General features: G+C 41.5%; 1 protein-coding gene across 1 annotated transcript in view; it reads left to right on the forward strand.

The window, feature by feature from the left end:
- Positions 1 to 8282, forward strand: part of cdc40 (cell division cycle 40 homolog (S. cerevisiae)) — a 139580-nt gene extending 131298 nt beyond the window's left edge. The window contains exon 15 of the mRNA XM_072246415.1: positions 6661 to 8282. Within this exon, the coding sequence (XP_072102516.1) occupies positions 6661 to 6838 (178 nt within the window). The 3' untranslated portion in view covers positions 6839 to 8282. The remainder of the gene's footprint in view (positions 1 to 6660) is intronic.
- The last annotated feature ends 12324 nt before the right edge of the window (positions 8283 to 20606 follow it).

Here is a 20606-nt window from a genome sequence, read left to right on the forward strand (position 1 = left end):
CGTAGCCACAAGGGCCATATCTAACTCCCTCTTAAATATAGCCAATGAACTGGCCTCAACTGTTTCCTGTGGCAGAGAATTCCACAGATTCACCACTCTCTGTGTGAAGAAGTTTTTCCTAATCTCTGTCCTAAAAGGCCCTTATCCTCAAACTGTGACCCCTCATTCTGGACTTCCCCAACATCGGGAACAATCTTCCTGCATCTAGCCTGTCCAATCCCTTTAGGATTTTATACATTTCAATCAGATCCCCCCTCAATCTTCTAAATTCCAACGAGTACAAGTCTAGTTCATCCAGTCTTTCTTCATATGGAAGTCCTGCCATCCCAGGAATCAATCTGGTGAACCTTCTTTGTACTCCCTCTATGGCAAGAATGTCTTTCCTCAGATTAGGGGACCAAAACTGCACACAATACCCCAGGTGTGGTCTCACCAAGGCCTTGTACAACTGCAGTAGTACCTCCCTGTTCCTGTACTCGAATCCTCTCGCTATAAATGCCGGCTTACCATTCGCCTTTTTCACCGCCTGCTGTACCTGCATGCCCACTTTCAATGACTGGTGTATAATGACACCCAGGTCTCGTTGCACCTCCCCTTTTCCTAATCGGCCACCATTCAGATAATAATCTGTTTTCCTATTTTTGCCACCAAAGTGGATAACTTCACACTTATCCACATATTATCTATCTTCATATTGTGCACAAACAAGGCCATTGATTCCAAAATCCATATCATTGATATATAGCATGAAAAGAAATGATACCAACACAGACCCCTGTGAAAACCACTAGTCAATTGAAGCCAACCAGAAAACATAAGCCATGTGCCTTATTCCTGCTCTTTGCCTCCCACTAGTCCTTAAAGGAACCATTAAGCTAAGGCCCCACCTCCCCCTGGTACCCCATCTGTTACTTATTTTAATGCACACATTCTTTCTCTCACTCTCCTTTTTCTCCCTCTGTCCCTCTGAATATACCTCTTGCCCATCCTCTGGGTCCCCCCCCCCCTTGTCTTTCTTCCCGGACCTCCTGTCCCATGATCCTCTCGTATCCCCTTTTGCCAATCACCTGTCCAGCTCTTGGCTCTATCTCTCCCCCTCCTGTCTTCTCCTATCATTTTGGATCTCCCCCTTCCCCTCCAACTTTCAAATCCCTTACTCACTCTTCCTTCAGTTAGTCCTGACGGAGGGTCTCGGCCTGAAACGTCGACTGTACCTCTTCCTAGAGATGCTGCCTGGCCTGCTGCGTTCACCAGCAACTTTGATGTGTGTTGCTTAAAGGAACCATGCTGGCTTTGGTCTATTTTATCATGTGCTTTCAAGTACATCAAAACCTCATCCTTAATAATGGACTCCAACATCTTCCCAACCACTGAAGTCAGGCTAACTGGCCTATAATTTCCTTCCTTCAGCCTCCCTCTCTTCTTAAAGATTGGAGTGACATTTGCAATTTTCCAGTCCTCTGGAACCATTCCAGAATCTAGTAATTTTTAAAAGATCATTACAATTGTGTCCACAATCTTTTCAGCTACCACTTTCAGAGCAGTGAATGGGCTGTAGTCCACCTGCTCCAGGTGACTTATCTACCTTCATACCTTTCAGATTCCCAAGCACCTTCTCCTTAGTAATAACAGTTCTGCCCCTTGACAATCTTGCATTTCTGGCATTCTCTCATGACTTCCACAGTGAAGACTGATGCAAATTACTTATTAAGTTTGTCCCCCATTAATACTTCTCCACCGTCATTTTCCAGTGGTTCAATATCCACTCTCACCTCTTTTACTCTTTACATATCTAAGAATTTTTTTGGTATCCTCTTATTTTATTGGCGATCTTTCCTTCATATTTAATATTTTCTCTCCTTATGGTTGTTTTAGTTGCCTTCTGTTGGTTTTTAAAAGCTTCCCAATCCTACAACTTCCCACTGTTTTTTGCTATATTCTATGCCCTCTCTTTAGTTTTTATGCTGTTATTGACCTCCCACAGTCGTGCCGCTTTAGAATCTTTCTTTCTCTTTGGGATATATCTATTTTGCACCTTCTGAATTTTCCCCCAGAAATTCCAACCATTGCTGTTCTGCTGTTATCCCTGGTAGTGCCCCCTTCTGCAATCAACTTTGGCCAGCTCCTCTCTCATAGAAAGTAGAATCATAGCTCAGAAACAGTCCCTTTGGCCCATCTAGTCCATGCTGAAACATTTAGACTGCCCACCCCATGAACCTGCGCCTGGACTGTACCTATCCGAACTTCTCTTAAACATTGAAATAGAGCTTGCATGCACTGCTTATGCTGGCATCTCATTTCATACTCTCATGACCCTGAGCCCTGAGTGAAGAGGTTACCCCTCATGTTTTCCTTCAACTTTTCACTTTCATCCTTAACTCATGTCCTCCATTTGCAGTCCCACCCACCCTCAATGCGAAAAGCCTTGCTTGCATTTACCCTATCTATACCCCTCATAATTTTGTATACCTCTATCAAATCTCCTCTCAATCTTCTATATTCTAAAGAATACAGTCCTAACCTAGTCAATCTTTCCTTATTACTCAGGTCCTCCAGACCCAGCAACATCATTGTAAATTTTTCTCTGTACTCTTTCAACCTTATTTATATCTTTCCTGTAGGTAGGTGATTAAAACTGCAGACAGTACTCCAAATTAGACCTCACCAATGACTTATACAACTTCAACATAACATCCCATCTCCTGCACTCAGTACATTGACTTATGAAGGCCAGTGTGTCAAAAGCTTTCTTCATGACCCTATCAACCTGTGATGCAACTTTCAACGAATTATGGACCTGTATTGCCAGATCCATTTGTTCTTCCACACTCCTCAATACCCCACTGTTCACTGTGTTAAGAGCTACCCTGGTTGGTTCTACTGAAGTGCAACACCTCACACTTGTCTGCATTAAACTCTATCTGCCATTTTACCAACTGGTCCAGGTCCCACTGCAAGTTCTGATATTCTTCCTCATTGTTCACTACACCCCCAATTTTGGTGTCATCCATAAATTTGCTGATACAGTTAAGCAAATTTTCCAGATCATTGATACAGATGACGAACAACAATAGACCCAACACCAATCCCTGCGGTACTCCACTAGTCACAGGCCTTCAGACTACTGCCACTGTCTGGCCTCTCCCTCAAAACCAATGTCCAATCCAATTTATTAGGGATCATCTTGAAAGCTGAGCAACTGAACCTTCTTGACCAATCTCCCATGTGGGACCATGTTAATGGTCTTATTAAGGTCCATGTAGGCAGCATCCACTCCCTGGCCTTCATCAACTTTCCTGGTAACTTCCTCAAAAAACTCTGTAGGATTGGTTAGACATGAACTACTGTGCTGACTATCCCTAATCAGTCCCTGTCTATCCAAATACTGATATATCCGGTCCCTTAGAATACCTTCCAATAACTTTCCCACAATTGATGTCAGGCTCACCAGCCAATAATTTCCTAGTTTATTCATAGAGTCTTTTTTAAACAGCGGAACAACATTACCTATCCTGCAATCCTTTGGTACCTTACCTATTGCTAAGGATGATTTAAATATCTCTGCTAAGTCTCCTGTAATTTTTGCATTTTTATTTTGACAACTATATATAAGCTTTGTACTCTCAAAATTTCACTTTTGTAGGTTTTCCACTTGCCAAGTACTCCTTTGCCAGAAAACAGCTTGTCCCAATCTACACTTGACAGATCCTTTCTGATACCATCAAAATTGACCTTTCTCCAATTTAGAATCTCATACTATGGACCAAACCTATATTTTTGCATATTTACTTTGAAACTAATGGCATTATGATCACTAGATGCAAAGGATACAAAGTTCCACTTACACAAACTTCTGTCACTGCCGTGTCTCATTGGTAAAAGCAAATCAAGAATCACACTCTCTGTCATTGGGACTTATATGTACCATTTAAGAAAACTTTCCTGAACACATTTGACAAACTCTATTCCATCTAGTCCTTTTACAGTATGGGAATCCCTGTCAATATGTGGAAATTTACATCACCTACTATAACAACCCTATGTTTCTTACAACAGTCTGTGATCTCTCGACATCTTTGTTCCTCTAAATCCTGTGGACTGTTGGATGGTCTGTAATATAGCCCCATTAACGTAGTCATACCTTTCTTATTCTTCAGTTCCATCCATAAAGCCTCACAAGATGAGTTCTCCAGTCTGTCCTGATGGAGCACTGCCGTGACATTTTCCCTGAAAACCCTCCTCCTTTAATCCCTGAAAACCCTCCTCCTTTAATCCCTCTCGCTCTATCACATCTAAAACAACAGAACCCCAGAATTTTGAACTGCTCCTCCTGCAACCAAGTTTCACTAATGGCTACAATATCATAACTCCATATATTGATCCATGCCTTGAGCTCATCTGCCTTTCCTACAATACTACTTGTATTGAAATATATGCAGCTCAGGACATTAGTTGGACCATGCTCAACCTTTTGATTCTTGACTCTGTCTGAATTCTTATAACATCTGTTTCCACAACCTCTCCACTATCTGTTCTGGCACTCTGGTTTCCATTCCACTGCAACTCTAGTTTAACTCGCTACACAATTCTTAATCAATCAAAGGTTGAACTTTATTACCTCTGCACAAATAACAACGTAACTATGGTGACCCCAGGCCAACAATTTAAATCATGAATTCTACTGTTCCCTTTGTACCAATACCCACTCAGAACACTTTTCCGATTTGTAACACCAAAATAGGAGATCTCCGTTGGCCAATTTCCTCTCCTAGTCCCTGGCATGGAGGTTCTCCCTTGTGATGGAGTTCTCACAGCCAACGTACTCGAAGTGTCTGCTTTTACATTCATTCCTTACCAATTCAAAAGTTGCATTCCAGTGTCATGGGCTGTATGTCACCTGATTCCCCTTGAACACCTTTTTATTGGCTCTGGTCCAAGCCAGCATCCATTTATTGCCGTCGTTATGCCCTTTGTTTAAAATCAGTAACCAGTTTGAATCAGGGCAGGCACACCCCAACAGTCACAAACTGCATATTCTATTAACCAAAGAACACCTTGCAAATAACTCCTTATTTGGAAATGATCTGTAGTCCAGTAGATTACCTGAAGGAGCATCATTGTGCCTACTTTAAAACACTGAAAGCCAAACAACTTCAGCTCACAAAATGAAGAACGTAGAGCATTCAGCAAAATGGCAGCATCCATCTCCAAGGCAAAAGCTAAGACAACTGGTCTGTCTGCTTCCACCGTCCTTGACCCATTCGAGTTCTAGGTTTTCTTTCATATTTTAATTCCTCCATGGTCATCTAAAGCACCTGTACCTTAAAACATCAAGCTACCTTCTTTGACCCTCCCTTAGTCATATTTTCCATAATTGCTGTGACATCCTAGTGCAATGTACCTACCTATCCAAGCCCCAAGCTGAAGTAGTATTGTTCTCCTTGGAGTCAAGGATATCGAGGAAACATTATACTGTATAGTAGCACAGAATATATTAGGCAGACAAAGAAATATTTTCTTGTTAGCTAATTATACAAGGATTAGAGGGTCCAGAGGAAACACAAAACAATTAAAGATTTGGGAGGGAAAAGTATAGTAATTTGAAGGAAATTAACTTGCAGACTCCTTTAGACAGAGAAGGGGAACATGATTCATTGTATTGCTGTGTAGAAAGCAGGCATGGACTTTATGAATTCAATGACGTCCTTCTGGGCCATAAAGACTCTGACTCATGGTTTATACTGGCACCTACTACTCTCACTCTCTCTGCAAGATGTGCCATAATTTACCAAAGCTCCCAAACTTGAGATGAAGCACCAAGTAAGGAGTTGCAAAAGAGTAATGCTACCCACAGCAAGTTGCATTTCAGCTGTTCTGGTCATAATCCTGGAATGTTTTCCACTTATGACCTGTGAAAATATCTCTAGCAAAATAAAAGAATAAAAATGTGTATGTTTTTATAATGAATTACAATGGTGAAATTTTATTCTTTAACCTGGAAATTGTGACTGAGTCTTGTAGGAAAGTGCATGTTTGTGTTATCCATCCTTCACTGAACTTAATAGGTGGCTGGGACATTTCAGAGGGGAGTCACCCATGTTGTTGGCCGAGACACACGTGATGACATAACAAGATGGAAATGGCAGATTTCCTTCACTGAAAGCCATTTGTGACCAAGATGGGTTTTTAAGAACAATTTCATGATTGTATTGTTTCTTAGCATTACATATACTAGCATTTTATTCCAAATTTATAGTTCTTTGAATGTAAGTGGTTCAAGAATTCAGATCTGTGTCTCCAAATTAATTTCTGCACTCCAAGTACCTTGAATAATTGAGCCACAATATATTATTTCTACAAACGGTATAATATTTGTATGGAAGTAATTGATTGAAAATTGTTGCTCTTTGAAACAAATATAGCAATGGAACAAATAATGGTTGAATGACAGAATGAACTTGGAAGATACAGAATTAGCCAGTAAAGTGCTACATAGAAAATCCAAATTTAAATGAAAGGGTCTATCACCTTACCTTTCATCATCTAGCCCTCATTGTTGCTAAGTAAAAGTGCTGGAGTCCACTACCTAACAAAGCTAGAGATTGATATCCTCCTTCCACACTTTGCTTGACATTCTAAATCTTTCTTTTGTTTGAATAGTTATGTTGCTTCAGGTGATGCTGATGGAAAACTGAACATCTGGGATTGGAAGACAACCAAACTTTACAGTCGAATCAAAGCGCATGATAAAGTTTGCATTAGTGCAATCTGGCATCCCCATGAAACATCAAAGGTCATCACATGTGGTTGGGATGGACAGATCAAGTTGTGGGACTGATGGGATTTCCTGGAATTACCTGGCATCAGGACTCTTGAGATATTGTCTTCAAATTCGTTGAGAAATGCTTTCAGATACGTTCTAAGTGACTGGAGCAACTGACATTCTCAAGGAATGTTGGATGTGTATTAGATTGAAGGCTCAGGATGCAAGAATACCCATCTGCTTCTTTTATAAACTTGAGTCATCTTAAACAATCAACAAACTATTCAGTACTGTTTTATTCTCCCATTATTTATTAAGAATTTGTGCTCTTCTGAGGGAAAAAAATTCTGAGTGATTACAAATTGGAAGGAACAAGATAAACAATATTTTTGAACACAACTTTGAAGTCTTCCTGTGCAAAGAACTGTTCTAATATACAGTGCTTCTGTTGGGCCAAATCAGTTAAAGGTCGCTCAGAGGAATGTGGTATCTTCAAAGAACCTAGTGTCCTTTCAATGCAGAAGTAATATTTAATGTAATTGCAGCATGTGGGTTACTAAAAGAACCTTGTGTTACAACTCTCTTTATAGTATTGTGTCTGTTATTAATTGGAAGATAGATAATGTCTCCAGACCTATTAATTAAATAGTACATGCAATTCCAAAATGGTTAATTTCTGAGGGGTACTTGTTTGAGCACCACCAATTACAGAAACAAGTCATCGTCTTTCCTGTCAAGGGATTTGATCTTGATTGCATCTCATTAATAAGATTGACCTTTCTTCAAATATATTGTTCAACTATTCAAAATTGTTGAAACTATTAATTGATTGAAAACTAATATTTACCCTGTGGTCACAATTGTGCTACAAAATTTTTTTTTATTGTTCAGCCTGTTTCTGTTGTGAGATTTAATGTAGTCCTAATTACAATCCTGCATATTTCCCCTTCAATATAATTGCAGACATTTACACAGTGGTGGAGTATAGAAAATTGGTAATCAAACTGCCTGCCCTTGTAGTCTGAAACAAAGACAGTTTTGCAGATGCTGGAAATCTGAAATATCAATGTGGGAAATACTCAGCAGGTCAAGTTGCTTGCAAAAGACAAATAGAATTTAATTTTAATGTGGATTGAAAAAGGTTACATGAGCTTTTCTAGCTGTGATGTTTATTTTCTGACTTAAAATGTTAACTGCTTTTGCTCTATTAATATTACTTAACAGGTTGAGTATTTCCAGTTTTTTTTGTTTCATTAATTTCTATGACAGAATGTGGGTTGAACCAGAAGGAAAAATATCAAGTACCTTGGTGTATGTGGAAGGAGTTTAAACAGAACTCAGAGGTACTGGTATCTACAGGTCTCCAACAAGAGTATTTCAATTATTTTTATGCTGAATTAATAAGAATTTATTTTTTGACATTGGTGACCTGTCCTGATTTAACAGTAAACAGAATTCAAAGGGTCTTTTTATGCAACGTTTCTTGTTGTTTTGTGCATTCTAATAAACGGACTTTCCTGTGCCATTATTTGTATGTATGTGTGTGTGTGCACATTTGTTTCTCTGGCATGTTAGTTTCTAGAGTCAGTTTCAGGTTGACAGCATGAAAGAACAGAATTCACAATTAAATGTCAAACAGTCCACTTTGACAGATAATATGAAGCACATTAATGAAGAACATTGCCCTTGAACTTTAATGGCCTGTAAACAACACACTTGATATTCGTAAAACTCAGATGAAATCTTATGACTTGAATATTTATTCATTACTGCACATTTTAAATGCTACATTAAAAAATTCAAATGGATTGATCCTTTGTATTGAGACAGATGCAAATATCTTGTCAGATCCGATAATAAACAAGCTATGGCATAATTTGGAGGATGTTATCTATGATAACATTGAAACACTATGTGCAGGCTTCATAAATGAGACAAGTGCAATGGTATGATTTAAGGAGTTGGCTAATATCGAGATGACATTTTAGAGCAGATTGTAGTTGAGCCTAATAGGGGAATGGTAATTCTGGGTTGGGTACTGAGCAAGGAGCCAGATTTGACTGGGGAGCTCAAGGTAAATGAACCCCTGGGAGACAATGATTATAATATGATTAAATTCACCCTGCAGTTAGAGAGAGAAAAGTTACCCAAGTCAGTATCAGTAGTACAGTGAAGTAAAGGGAATTACAGAGGCATGGGAGAAGAACTGACCAAACTTGATTGGAAGGGAGCACTTGCAGGGATATCAAAAGAACAGCAATGGATGGAGTTTCTGGGGAAATTTGGAAGGCACAGAATAGATACATCTTATAAATGAAGAAGTATTCTAAAGGGAGAATGAGGCAAATGTGACTGACAAGGGAAGTCAAAGACACCAAAGCAAAAGAGAGTGCATATAATATAGCAAAAGTAGTGGGAAGTTAGAGGATTGGGAAAGTTTTAAAAACTAATAGAAAGCAACTGAGAAAAAAAAATGGGAGAAAAGATTAAATATGAAGATAGCTAGCCAAAAATATCAAAGAAGATGCCAAAAGTTTCCACAGATATACAAGGAGTAAAAGAGAGGAGAGTGGATATGGACCGCTAGAAAATGACGGTGAGAAGTAGGAATGGGAGGGGGCAATGAAATGTCGGATGAACTTGATGTATCTTGCATCAGTCTTCTGAGTGGAAGACAGTAGCAGTATGTCAGAAATTAGGGACTGTCAGGACAAAGATGAATGTTACTCAGGACAAGGTGCTTGGGAAACTGAAAGGTCTGAAGATGATAAATTGCTTAGACCAGATGGGCTACACCCCAGGGTACTGAAAGAGGGAGCTGAAGAGATTGTGGAGGCATTAGTACAGTAATGATCTTTCAAGAATCACTAGATTCAGGAATGGTTTCAGAGGACTGGAAAATTTGCCAATGTCACTCCACTCTTTAAGAAGGATGGAGGGCAGAAGAAAATAAATTAGTCTTCTGTGATGGGAAAATGTTGGAGACTTGAATGGCTCGGGCAGGAATTGCTACTTCGAGTGCCAGGCTTTAGATGTTTCGGAAAGGACAGGGAGAAGGGCAAAAGAGGTGGGGGTGTGGCACGGCTGCAGAAAAGGAGGAAGTCAAGGAGGAATTGTCTACTGAGTCTCTGAGAGTGGAAGTTAGGAATGGGAAAGGGTCAAAATCTACTGGGTGTTTTTTTTTATATAGACCACACAATAGTAACAGGAACATCGAGGAGCAGATAGGGAGACAGTTTCTGGAAAGATGCAATAATAACAGAGTTGTCATGGTGGGAGATTTTAATTTCCTCAATATTGATTGGCGTCTCCCTAGAGCAAGGGGTTTAGATAGGGTGGAGTTTGTTAGGTGTGTTCAGGAAGGCTTCTTGACACAATGTGTAGATAAGCCTACAAGAGGAGAGGCTGTACTTGATCCGGTATTGGGAAATGAACCTGGTCGTGTTTCAGGTCTCTCAGTGGGAGAGCATTTTGGAGATAGTGATCACAATTCTATCTCCTTTACCATAACATTGGAGAGGGATGGGAACAGACAAGGAAGTTCACAGTCACAGATGTGCTAGGCTGTCCATACCACTCTCTACAGTGCCCAGCGATCAAGGTTGGTGCAGTTCCCATACCAGGCGATAATACAGTCAGTGTGTTTTCGATGGTATCGTTGTAGAAGATCTTGAGGATTTGGGGGCCCATGCCGAACTTCTTCAGTCATCTGATGTGGAAGAGACGCTGATATACTTTTTTTGTTGCCACAAAGCCGGTGTACAGTCCAGGTGAGATCATTGGTGATTTGTATACCGAGGAACTTGAAATTACTCACCTGCTCAACTGCACTCCCATTGATCTCGATCAGGGCTGAGCCTGTCTCCGTTCCTCCTGTAAACCATGATCAGCTCTTTTGTTTTTTGGACATTGAGGGAGAGGTTGTTATCTTGGCACCACTGTGTCAGGGTGTTAGCCGACAGAGGAGAAGTTGTCTTCTCACTGCTAGAAATAAGGCCAATCAATGTCATATCATCAGCAAATTTGATCAGCAGATTGGAGCTGTGAGTGGCAGCACAGTTGTGGGAGTAAAGGGAGTAGAGAAGGGGACTCAGGATACTACCCTGGGGGGCACCTGTGTTGAGGGGCAGAGGTGAGGGAGCCCATCCTAACCACCTGTTGGCGATCTGATAGGAAGTCTAGGATCCAACTACACAAGGTGGGGTGCAGGCCGAGGTTTCTGAGCTTCCTGTCAAGTCTGGAGGGAATTATGGTGTTGAATGCTGAACTGTAGTCCAGGAACAGCTTTCTAACATGTGCATCCCTCTTCTCCAGGTGAATGAGGACGGTGTATAGTGCTGTGGCTATGGCATCATCGGTAGATCAGTTCTGTCAATAGATGAATTGTAGGGTGTCCACTGTGGGTGGTAGCATGCTGCAGATGTACATAGAACATAGAATAGTACAGCACAGTACAGGCCCTTCAGCCCACAATGTTGTGCTGACCCTCAAATCCTGCCTCCCATATAAGCCCCCACCTTAAATTCCTCCATATACCTGTCTAGTAGTCTCTTAAACTTCACTAGTGTATCTGCCTCCACCACTGACTCAGGCAGTGCATTCCAGGTGCCAACCACTCTGAGTAAAAAACCTTCCTCTAATATCCCCCTTGAACTTCCCACCCCTTACCTTAAAGCCATGTCCTCTTGTATTGAGCAGTGGTGCCCTGGGGAAGAGGCGCTGGCTATCCACTCTATCTATTCCTCTTAATATCTTGTATACCTCTATCATGTCTCCCCTCATCCTCCTCCTCTCCAAAGAGTAAAGCCCTAGCTCCCTTAATCTCTGATCATAATGCATACTCTCTAAACCAGGCAGCATCCTGGTAAATCTCCTCTGTACCCTTTCCAATGCTTCCACATCCTTCCTATAGTGAGGTGACCAGAACTGAACACAGTACTCCAAGTGTGGCCTAACCAGAGTTTTATAGAGCTGCATCATTGCATTGCGACTCTTAAACTCTATCCCTCGACTTATGAAAGCTAACACCCCATCAGCTTTCTTAATTACCCTATCCAGCTGTGAGGCAACTTTCAGGGATCTGTGGATATGTACCCCGAGATCCCTCTGCTCCTCCACACTACCAAGTATCCTGCCATTTACTTTGTACTCTGCCTTGGAGTTTGTCCTTCCAAAGTATACCACCTCACACTTCTCCGGGTTGAACTCCATCTGCCACTTCTCAGCCCACTTCTGCATCCTATCAATGTCTCTCTGCAATCTTTGACAATCCTCTACACTATCTACAACACCACCAACTTTTGTGTCGTCTGCAAACTTGCCAACCCACCCTTCTACCCCCACATCCAGGTCGTTAATAAAAATCACGAAAAGTAGAAGTCCCAGAACAGATCCTTGTGGGACACCACTAGTCACAATCCTCCAATCTGAATGTACTCCTTCCACCACGACCCTCTGCCTTCTGCAGGCAAGCCAATTCCGAATCCACCTGGCCAAACTTCCCTGGATCCTATGCCTTCTGACTTTCTGAATAAGCCTACCATGTGGAACCTTGTCAAATGCCTTACTAAAATCCATACAGATCACATACACTGCACTACCTTCATCTATATATCTGGTCACCTCCTCAAAGAACTCTATCAGTCTTTAAGCAGCCTCTCAAAGCATTTGCTTATAATTGAGGCGAGTACAACCGGCGCCAATTGTTCAGGCATGCTACCTTGGTTTTCCTAGGTACATGGACAATGATGGACAATTTGAAACAGGAGGGCACTCCACACTGGGAGAGAGAGAGATTTGAAGAAGTGTCTGTAAACTCACCAACCAGCTTGTCAGCACACACTTTGAGGACGTGTTCTGGGATACCCCTGGCCCCATTGCCCTGTGGCTGTTGACACATTGGAATTACAGGGAAGTTACTAGCGTGGGTGGAGTATTGGCTGGTCGGCAGAAAACAGGGTGGGAATAAAGGGATCCTATTCTGGCTGGCTGCTGGTTACCAGTGGAGTTCCACAGGGGTCAGTGTTGGGACTGTTACTTTTTACAATGTATGTCAATGATTTGGACTACGGTATTAAGGGATTTGTGGCTAAATTTGCCGATGATACTAAGATAGGTGGAGGAGCAGGTAGTGTTGAGGAAACAGAGAGCCTGCAGAGAGACTTACATAGTTTAGGGAATTGGGCAAAGAAGTGGCAAATGATGGAAAGTGTATGGTCGTGCACTTTGGTGTAAGAAATAAACGGGCAGACTATTATTTAGATGGGGAGAGAATTCAAAGAGACTTGGGAGTCCTTGTACAAGATACCCTAAAGGTTAACCTCCAGGTTGAGTCGGTTGTGAAGAAGGCGAATGGGATGTTGGCATTCATTTCCAGAGGTATAGAATATAAGAGCCAGGATGTGATGTTGAGGCTCTATAAGGCACTCGTGAGACCACACTTGGAGTATTGTGTGCAGTTTTGGGCTCCTTATTTTAAAAAGGATATACTGACACTGGAGAGGGTTCAGAGAAGATTCATGAGAATGATTCCAGGAATGAGAGGGTTACCATATGAGGAATGTCTGGCAGCTCTTGTGCTGTATTCCCTGGAGTTCAGGAGAATAGGGGTGGGGGGGGGGGCAGGATCTCATAGAAACATTCCAAATGTTAAAAGGCCTGAACAGATTAGATATGGCAAAGTTATTCCCCATGGTAGGGGATCCTAGGACAAGAGGGCACGACTTCAGGATTAAAGGACGTCCTTTTAGAACTGAGATGTGAAGAAATTACTTCATTCAGAGGGTGTAAATCTGTGGAATTTGTTGCCATGAGCGGCTGTGGAGGCCAAGTCATTGGGTGTATTTAAGGAAGAGACAGATAGGTTCTTGATTAGCCAGGGCATCAAAGGGTAAGGGGTGAAAGCAGGGGAGTGGGGATGACTGGATGAAGTGGATCAGCCCATGATTGAACGGTGGAGCAGACTCGATGGGCCGAATAGCCTACTTCTGCTCCTAAATCTTATGATCTTATGGAATGTTCTACATACCTCAGCCTCAGATGACCAAGGAGCACAATTCTTGCCATAATCCCCTACTTCTTACCCCCACCAACTCCTTGGCTTCCCAATTTGTAAAGCGGAAGGTCAATAACCACAGATGAACTTTTAACAGCATGTTTGGCCAAACAATCAACCCGCTCATTCCCGTCAACACCTCTATGTGCAGGGACCCATAAGGAAAGGATCTGTAGACCAATTCTAGAATCAATGGGCACAGCCTCAGGATAGAGGGACATCCATTTAGAACAAAGGAATTTCTTTAGCCAGAAGGTGTGAATTTGTGGAATTCATTACCACGGACAGCTGTGAAAGCCAAGTATATTTAAGGCAGAGGTTGATAGGTTCTTGATTAGTCTGGGCGTCAAAGATTACAGAAAGAAGGCAGGAGAATAGGGTTTAGGGGGATAACAGCATCAGCCATAATGGGCTAAGTGGCCTAATTCTGCCCCCATGCCTAATGGTCTTATGGACAGGGAGAAGCAGTTACCAGAAGTTTGAGGATGCACGTTCATACTGCATAATGGACACTGCCAGGGCATAGCATGTGGTGCTGTTCCTCTGATTTAGTCTCAACATGGCAGGAAGGAGCCCAAGGACTGATGTGTTGGTGTAGGAATAAGAAGGAGAATTAAAATAATTGGCAGAGCCACCTTGGCCAGCAAGAGGCATCTGCTTTGACCTCTCAAACACAAGGTATTCTGCAGATGCTGGAAATTCAAGCACCACACATCAAAGTTGCCAGTGAATGCAGCAGGCCAGGCAGCATCTCTAGGGTCTCGGCCTGAAACGTCGACTGTAGCTCTTCCTAGAGATGCTGCCTGGCCTGCTGCGTTCACCAGCAACTTTGATATGTGCTGCTTTGACCTCTAGTTCAGCGCCTGGACCTGCGAAAGTGGTGCCCATCAAAAAAAAAATGGCGTAATAGATAGACGATGGCACTTCCTTGTGGGATTGGAGGGGAATTTTATTTTCACACCGAGAGTGGTCATTGGTAACTGGTTTGTTATTGTCACATGTATTGAGATATAGTGAAAAGCCTTTGTGTGCCATGATTCACTTTCAAGGGCTGTATAACCATTGTTCTCTATTATTTATTATGTTTTTATTTTTGCATTTCCTCTGTGTATTTTGTACATTGATAATCAGTGTTTATGTGTAGCTTTTCATTGATTCCGTTGCATTTCTTTGGTCTACTGTGAATGCTTGCAAGAACAAGAATCTCAGGTAGAGTATAGCAACACACATGTACTTTAATAAAGAATCGACTTTGAACTTAAAAGGCTGGGATGCTAAGCCTTTTCTTCTAGTTTGTGATCCCATTTAAACAAATCTACTCAATAGCTCAGAGGTTTCTCAGCAGATGTTTACCCTTACAAAACACAGTTTGCTGGGATATTGCTTTCACAGTCTTCCCTGCCCTTAATCTCTTTCTGGAGGACTGTATTTATTGTACCAATGCTGCAATTATTGTTGCTGATGCGTGATTTAACACTGTTGCTTCAGAGAAGTGGAAATCATGTTTAACACATACGTATTGTACTTTATTTTTAGGGTGTTATACAGACCAAGTGTATTCAGCAACTTTTTGTACTTTCTCAGGACTTCATGACCTGATGATTTTAAAGTCAATACTTGAACCCATTACTGTTACATTGTAGAAAAGCACAACAGCCAAGTTGTGATAAGCGATGTCTAACAAACAGTGAACGATTAATCAGTTAACCTGTTTTGAATAATGGTTGTTGAGAGCAGAGTCCCAACGGAAAACCAGAAGAACTGAATATATGATCATTTATATCCAACTGAAGTGATATAGACCTTACCTTGGTACGTCAACTGGAAGACAGCATCTCCAACAGAATGGCATTTCCTCAGCACTGTGCTGGTGCCAGATTACATTGTGTGTTCAGGCCATGAATGGTAAAGGCGATGACTAGGAGTTAGATCAGGCCCAAACAGGGACAGCAAGGCAAGTACTTTTTCTTCAAATTCCAGCTGAAACAATGGGAACAGGAAGGAAACCTTGGCTCACTTTGTCGTTAGCATCGTCCCACCTCACAAACAAGATTACTCAGCGCTCAGGACTGACCTTTAACTTCCGATGATGACAACAACAACCAATCTTGAACGGCAAAGACATCCTTGGACCAAGGTGTCAAAATCAGCCACAAATGTAGGCAGTCGTTTCACATCTCATTCAACACTTATCATTTCACAAGTTTCAATTCTTCCTCTAAATGGACAATTGACATTAGCCATTCTTGAAATGGGTACTGTGTATCAAAATATCCTCAAATTGTAGGTCACCAAGTATAACAGCAAGTCAGGACTGTCTGGATGCATAGTGGTCGGCATGGCAACTTCTCTGTATATGACGGAAAGAAATTGCAGAGGGTTGTGGACCCAGCACATCACAGCAACCAGCCTCTGCTCCGTGGACTGTTTATACTTCGCTGCCTCAGTAAAGCAGCCAGCATAGTCCAAGATGCCACCCTCTGCAGACTCTCCCATCTCCCATCAGGCAGAGGATGCAAAATCCTGAAAACATCTACCACCAAGCTCAAGAACAGCTATCCCACTGTTATCAAACTCTTAACCAGACCTCTTGTATGACAAGAGGTACTCTTGATCTCACAGTCTACTTTATTATGACCTTGCACTTTATTGTTTACCTGCACTGTACTTTCTCTGTAGCTCATACACTTTATTCTGAATTGTAATTGTTTTACCTTGTTCTGCCTCAATGTACAGTGTAATGATTTTGATCTACATGAACAGTATGCAGGATAAGTTTTTCACTGTATTTCTGTATACACGGGACAATAATAAAACAATACCTTTGCCTGTACAAGTCTTTCCCCCACCCACCCTATTTACAATCCTTGACATTAGAGTGTCATTGCCCACTAGTGATAAGTGACTCAAATTCTAATCAGTTTGAATAGTAATGGAGCTGTCAATTTGCACCTTCCTACACCCTGAATGAGGCCATTTTACTTGTGTGAAAGGAGAAAACAGGCAAACATTGCACTGTGACCTTGCACTTGGTTTCACAGAAATGCCTTTCCACTGGGATTAGACTTCCACGTACTTATCCATGAATGTTTATATTCATCAACTGCCCAGAGCCAGATTGGGCATGGATGCAGATTCAACCTGAAATGAGAAAGTTTTTTTTTATATATGCTAAATCTGAATCCTTTGCTCTCTGACTTCAGGCAGAATTCCAAGACTGAACAGTCGTGTTTTTATTTCCAAAAATTCCAGAGCTCTCAGCTCCCTGCAGTTTACAATCTCACAAGGTGCTATAGTGCTGCTCAAGAATTGATAAGATAGTTTCAAGATAGATTCAGATGGGGAAAATGTGCCTTTCTGGGGAGGTCCACAAGTTTAGAATAAAGGATGTTTATGCATTGGTGCATTTGGCAATTCAGCTGCAAATCACAACAATTTAGATAAGTGTTGCTTATTTCTGGTATAAATTCATGTTCATGTTGCCAACCTAAACTGTGCTCTAAACCATTGGAGAACAGCCAATTGGAATGCAAATCATTTTTCATTGTTAAAAAAAATTATATTTTAGTGGGAACCTGGTGCAGCTTTAGTAATATCACCTTAAAATATTATATGAAAATGAGAAATTTTAATCCACAGAGCTGGAATAATGATGTAGAAACATTGATTTATACCAGTTGTGAGAATGAATTAACAAAATGGTTAATTAAGCAATTAGCTTTTTGAAGCAGCTAATTTAATAATTGATGCCACTAAACAACTTAATTGGCAGGAAAAGCCCATCAAAAAAAAGCAAAGCAAATTGCAAATGCTAGAAATCTGAAATAGAAACAGACAATGCTGAAAATACTCCACAAGTCAGGTAGTGTCTGTAGGAAAGGAAATGGTTAATGTTTCAGATTTAATTATCAGAACTTGTTACCATGACATAGTTTTCAAATAGCAAGGGTACAGAGGAGATTACCTGGATAAAATAGGTTTGACTTGTCTATTTTGGGTGGATGACTTGATCAATGCAGGGGTGGTGAACCTCTGGCATGCATGCCCAAGATGGCACACACAAGAATTTTGTTTGTGCACAGCATGCTGTGCTGCCCCTTGGTTCTTTAAACTCCACCCATAATAAAAAGATACAGATTGATTATCTTTACTGCCAAATGAAGCAGCGAATTAACTTTTACAACAGTGAGATGTTTTCACAGGAAACACCTCACAGCAGCTTGGCACTAGCTAGTCAGTTACACGAACACATGTTGGATGACATGTTTTGAAATCCTTGAGCACAATAGTATTTAGATAGCAACAGTTGGGATTTGCTTTGCTGTACTCATCTTTATTCCTCAGAAGTCCATAATTATTGTTACTAATTCATTAATCAACAATAATCTCTGCTCAAAGTCATGCCACTCAAGAGAATTATTTTTTTTTTAAACCAAGAATATTGTCAATTTGTGCACTTTCTCTCAAAACCTGCTTGCCACCCCTGTGCAGAATATCAGGTAATGAGAGGGGTAGACAATCAAAAGCTTTTACTTATATATAGGGGTGTCAAAAACAGTATAGATTGAGGATGAGAGGGAGCTTTAAAGCAGATCTGAAGGGTAGGTTTTCTTTTACACGGGTGGCGGTTGACATCGGGAGAACACTGCAGAGGTGGTGGTGGTGGTGGTGGAATCACATGCAATTACTACATTTAGATAAATACTTAAATAGGCAAGGTACAGAAAGATATGGTTTACAGACTAGAAGAATAAAGGCCGTCATTGACATGCTGAACCAAAGGGACTGTTCCTGTGCTCTGTAACTCCCTGGTTCTAACTGGCTGGTTCTTTTGTAGGTTATCCAGAAAATATTACACAGGACAGGACAACACGGTACAGACACTTCAGACTAGCATGTCCATGAGAAGCTTATTAATCCAGTTTGTTTGTTTTTTAAAAAAATACTTCCACTGACCTGATTTGTTGGTTATTTCTTATAGTTCTGGTTTGCATTTTGCAGCTTTTGCAAGGCACACTTTTTGTCTCTCCTTCCGTTTGCCCTCTCCATCTCCCAACCTGATTGTTTCATCAACATCTTATCAAGAAAACCCTTGATAAGATTTCTTACATCCAGTCTACCACTAAGAAACCTCGGGGACCTGAGTGCCGTCCAGGACAAAGCAGGCTGTTTGAATAGCATTAAATACCATTCACCTTGTATATTCTTTCCCTTCTTAAGCAAGAAAAAGGTGCCAGGCATGTATGCCTCTACAAAATGCAACACAGTTATTGAAATCAGGTTTACCATCACTGCCTTATATCATGAAATATGCTGTTTGTGGCAGCTGTACATTTTAAAACATAAAAATTTAGTCCAAATTACAATAAATAAATAGTACTGAAGAGGAATAACTTGGTTGTGTTCATTTTAAGGCATCCGTTAGTCTTGTGAGACCATGGATCTGCTCCTGGAAAGTCTTCACTCTCCAGGGCACAGGCCTGGGCAAGGTTGTATGGAAGACCAGCAGCTGCCCATGCTGCAAGTCTCCCCTCTCCACAACACCAATGTTGTCCAAGGGAAGGACATTAGGACCTACACAGCTTGGCGCCGATGTTGTCGCAGAGCACTGTGTGATTAAGTGCCTTGCTCAAGGACACAGCACATTGCCTCGGCTGGGGCTTGAACTCACAACCTTCAGGTCACTAGTCCAATGCCTTAACCACTTGGCCCACACATGTGGGCATGGACAATTCAGAAACCTGATGGGGGAAGGAAAAGAAGCTGTTCTTAAAACATTGTGTGGGTGTTCAGGCTTCAGTGCCTCCTTCCCAATGATAGTAATGAGAAGAGGGCATGTCCCAGATGGTGAGGGTCCTTAATGAAGGATGCTGCCTTCTTGAGGCATCGCCTTTAGTAGACATTTGAGGGTGAGGACTGTTGTGCTCCTGATAGAACTAGCTGAGTCTATAAACCCTCTGTAGCCTCGATATCCTGTGCATGGGAGCCCCCCCCCACGAACACACCTCATACCAGTCAGTGAAGCAACCAGTCACAGTGCTCTCCACCATACATCAGAATCAGGTTTAAAATCATTGGCATAAATCGTGAAATTTGTTGTCTTTGCAGCAGTAGTACAATGCAAAACACAATAATGAAAGTGAATTACAGTAAGTATACACATCATATAGTTAAGTACAGCAGCTCTACTTATCAGTAAAGATAAGACAATACTGAGGTAGTGCTCATGGGTCCAATGCCCGTTCAGAAATTGGATGGCAGATGGGAAGAAGCTGTTCCTGAATCGTTGAGTGTGTGCCTTTGGGCTTCTGTACCTGGTGACAGCAATGAGATCAAGGCATGACCTAGGTGGTGGGGGTCCTTAATGGTGAATGCCACCTCCTGAAGCATCGCTCCTTGAAGATGTCCTGGATACTATGGAGGCTAGTGCTCATGGTGGAGCTGACTAAGTTTACAACTCTCTGCAGTTTATTTCAATCTTATGCAGTAGCAATCCCCTCCCCATACAAGACAGTGATGCAACCAGTTAGAATGCTCTCCATAGTGCATCTGTAGAAATTCGCTGCAGTCTTCGATGACATACCAGATCTCCTCAAATTCCAAATGAAGTACAGCTACCTGTGTGCCTTCTTCATGGTTGCATTAATGTGTTGGGGCCAGCATTGAAATATTAACACGCAGGAACTTGAAACTACTCACGCCTTCCATCACCGACCCCTCAACAATGTGTGTGATGTCCCAGCTTCCCCTTCCTGATTCACAATCAGTTCCTTGGTCTTGATGTCAACT

This window comes from Mobula birostris, chromosome 2 (genome assembly GCF_030028105.1).
Source record: "Mobula birostris isolate sMobBir1 chromosome 2, sMobBir1.hap1, whole genome shotgun sequence".
Taxonomy (NCBI): Eukaryota; Metazoa; Chordata; class Chondrichthyes; order Myliobatiformes; family Myliobatidae; genus Mobula; species Mobula birostris.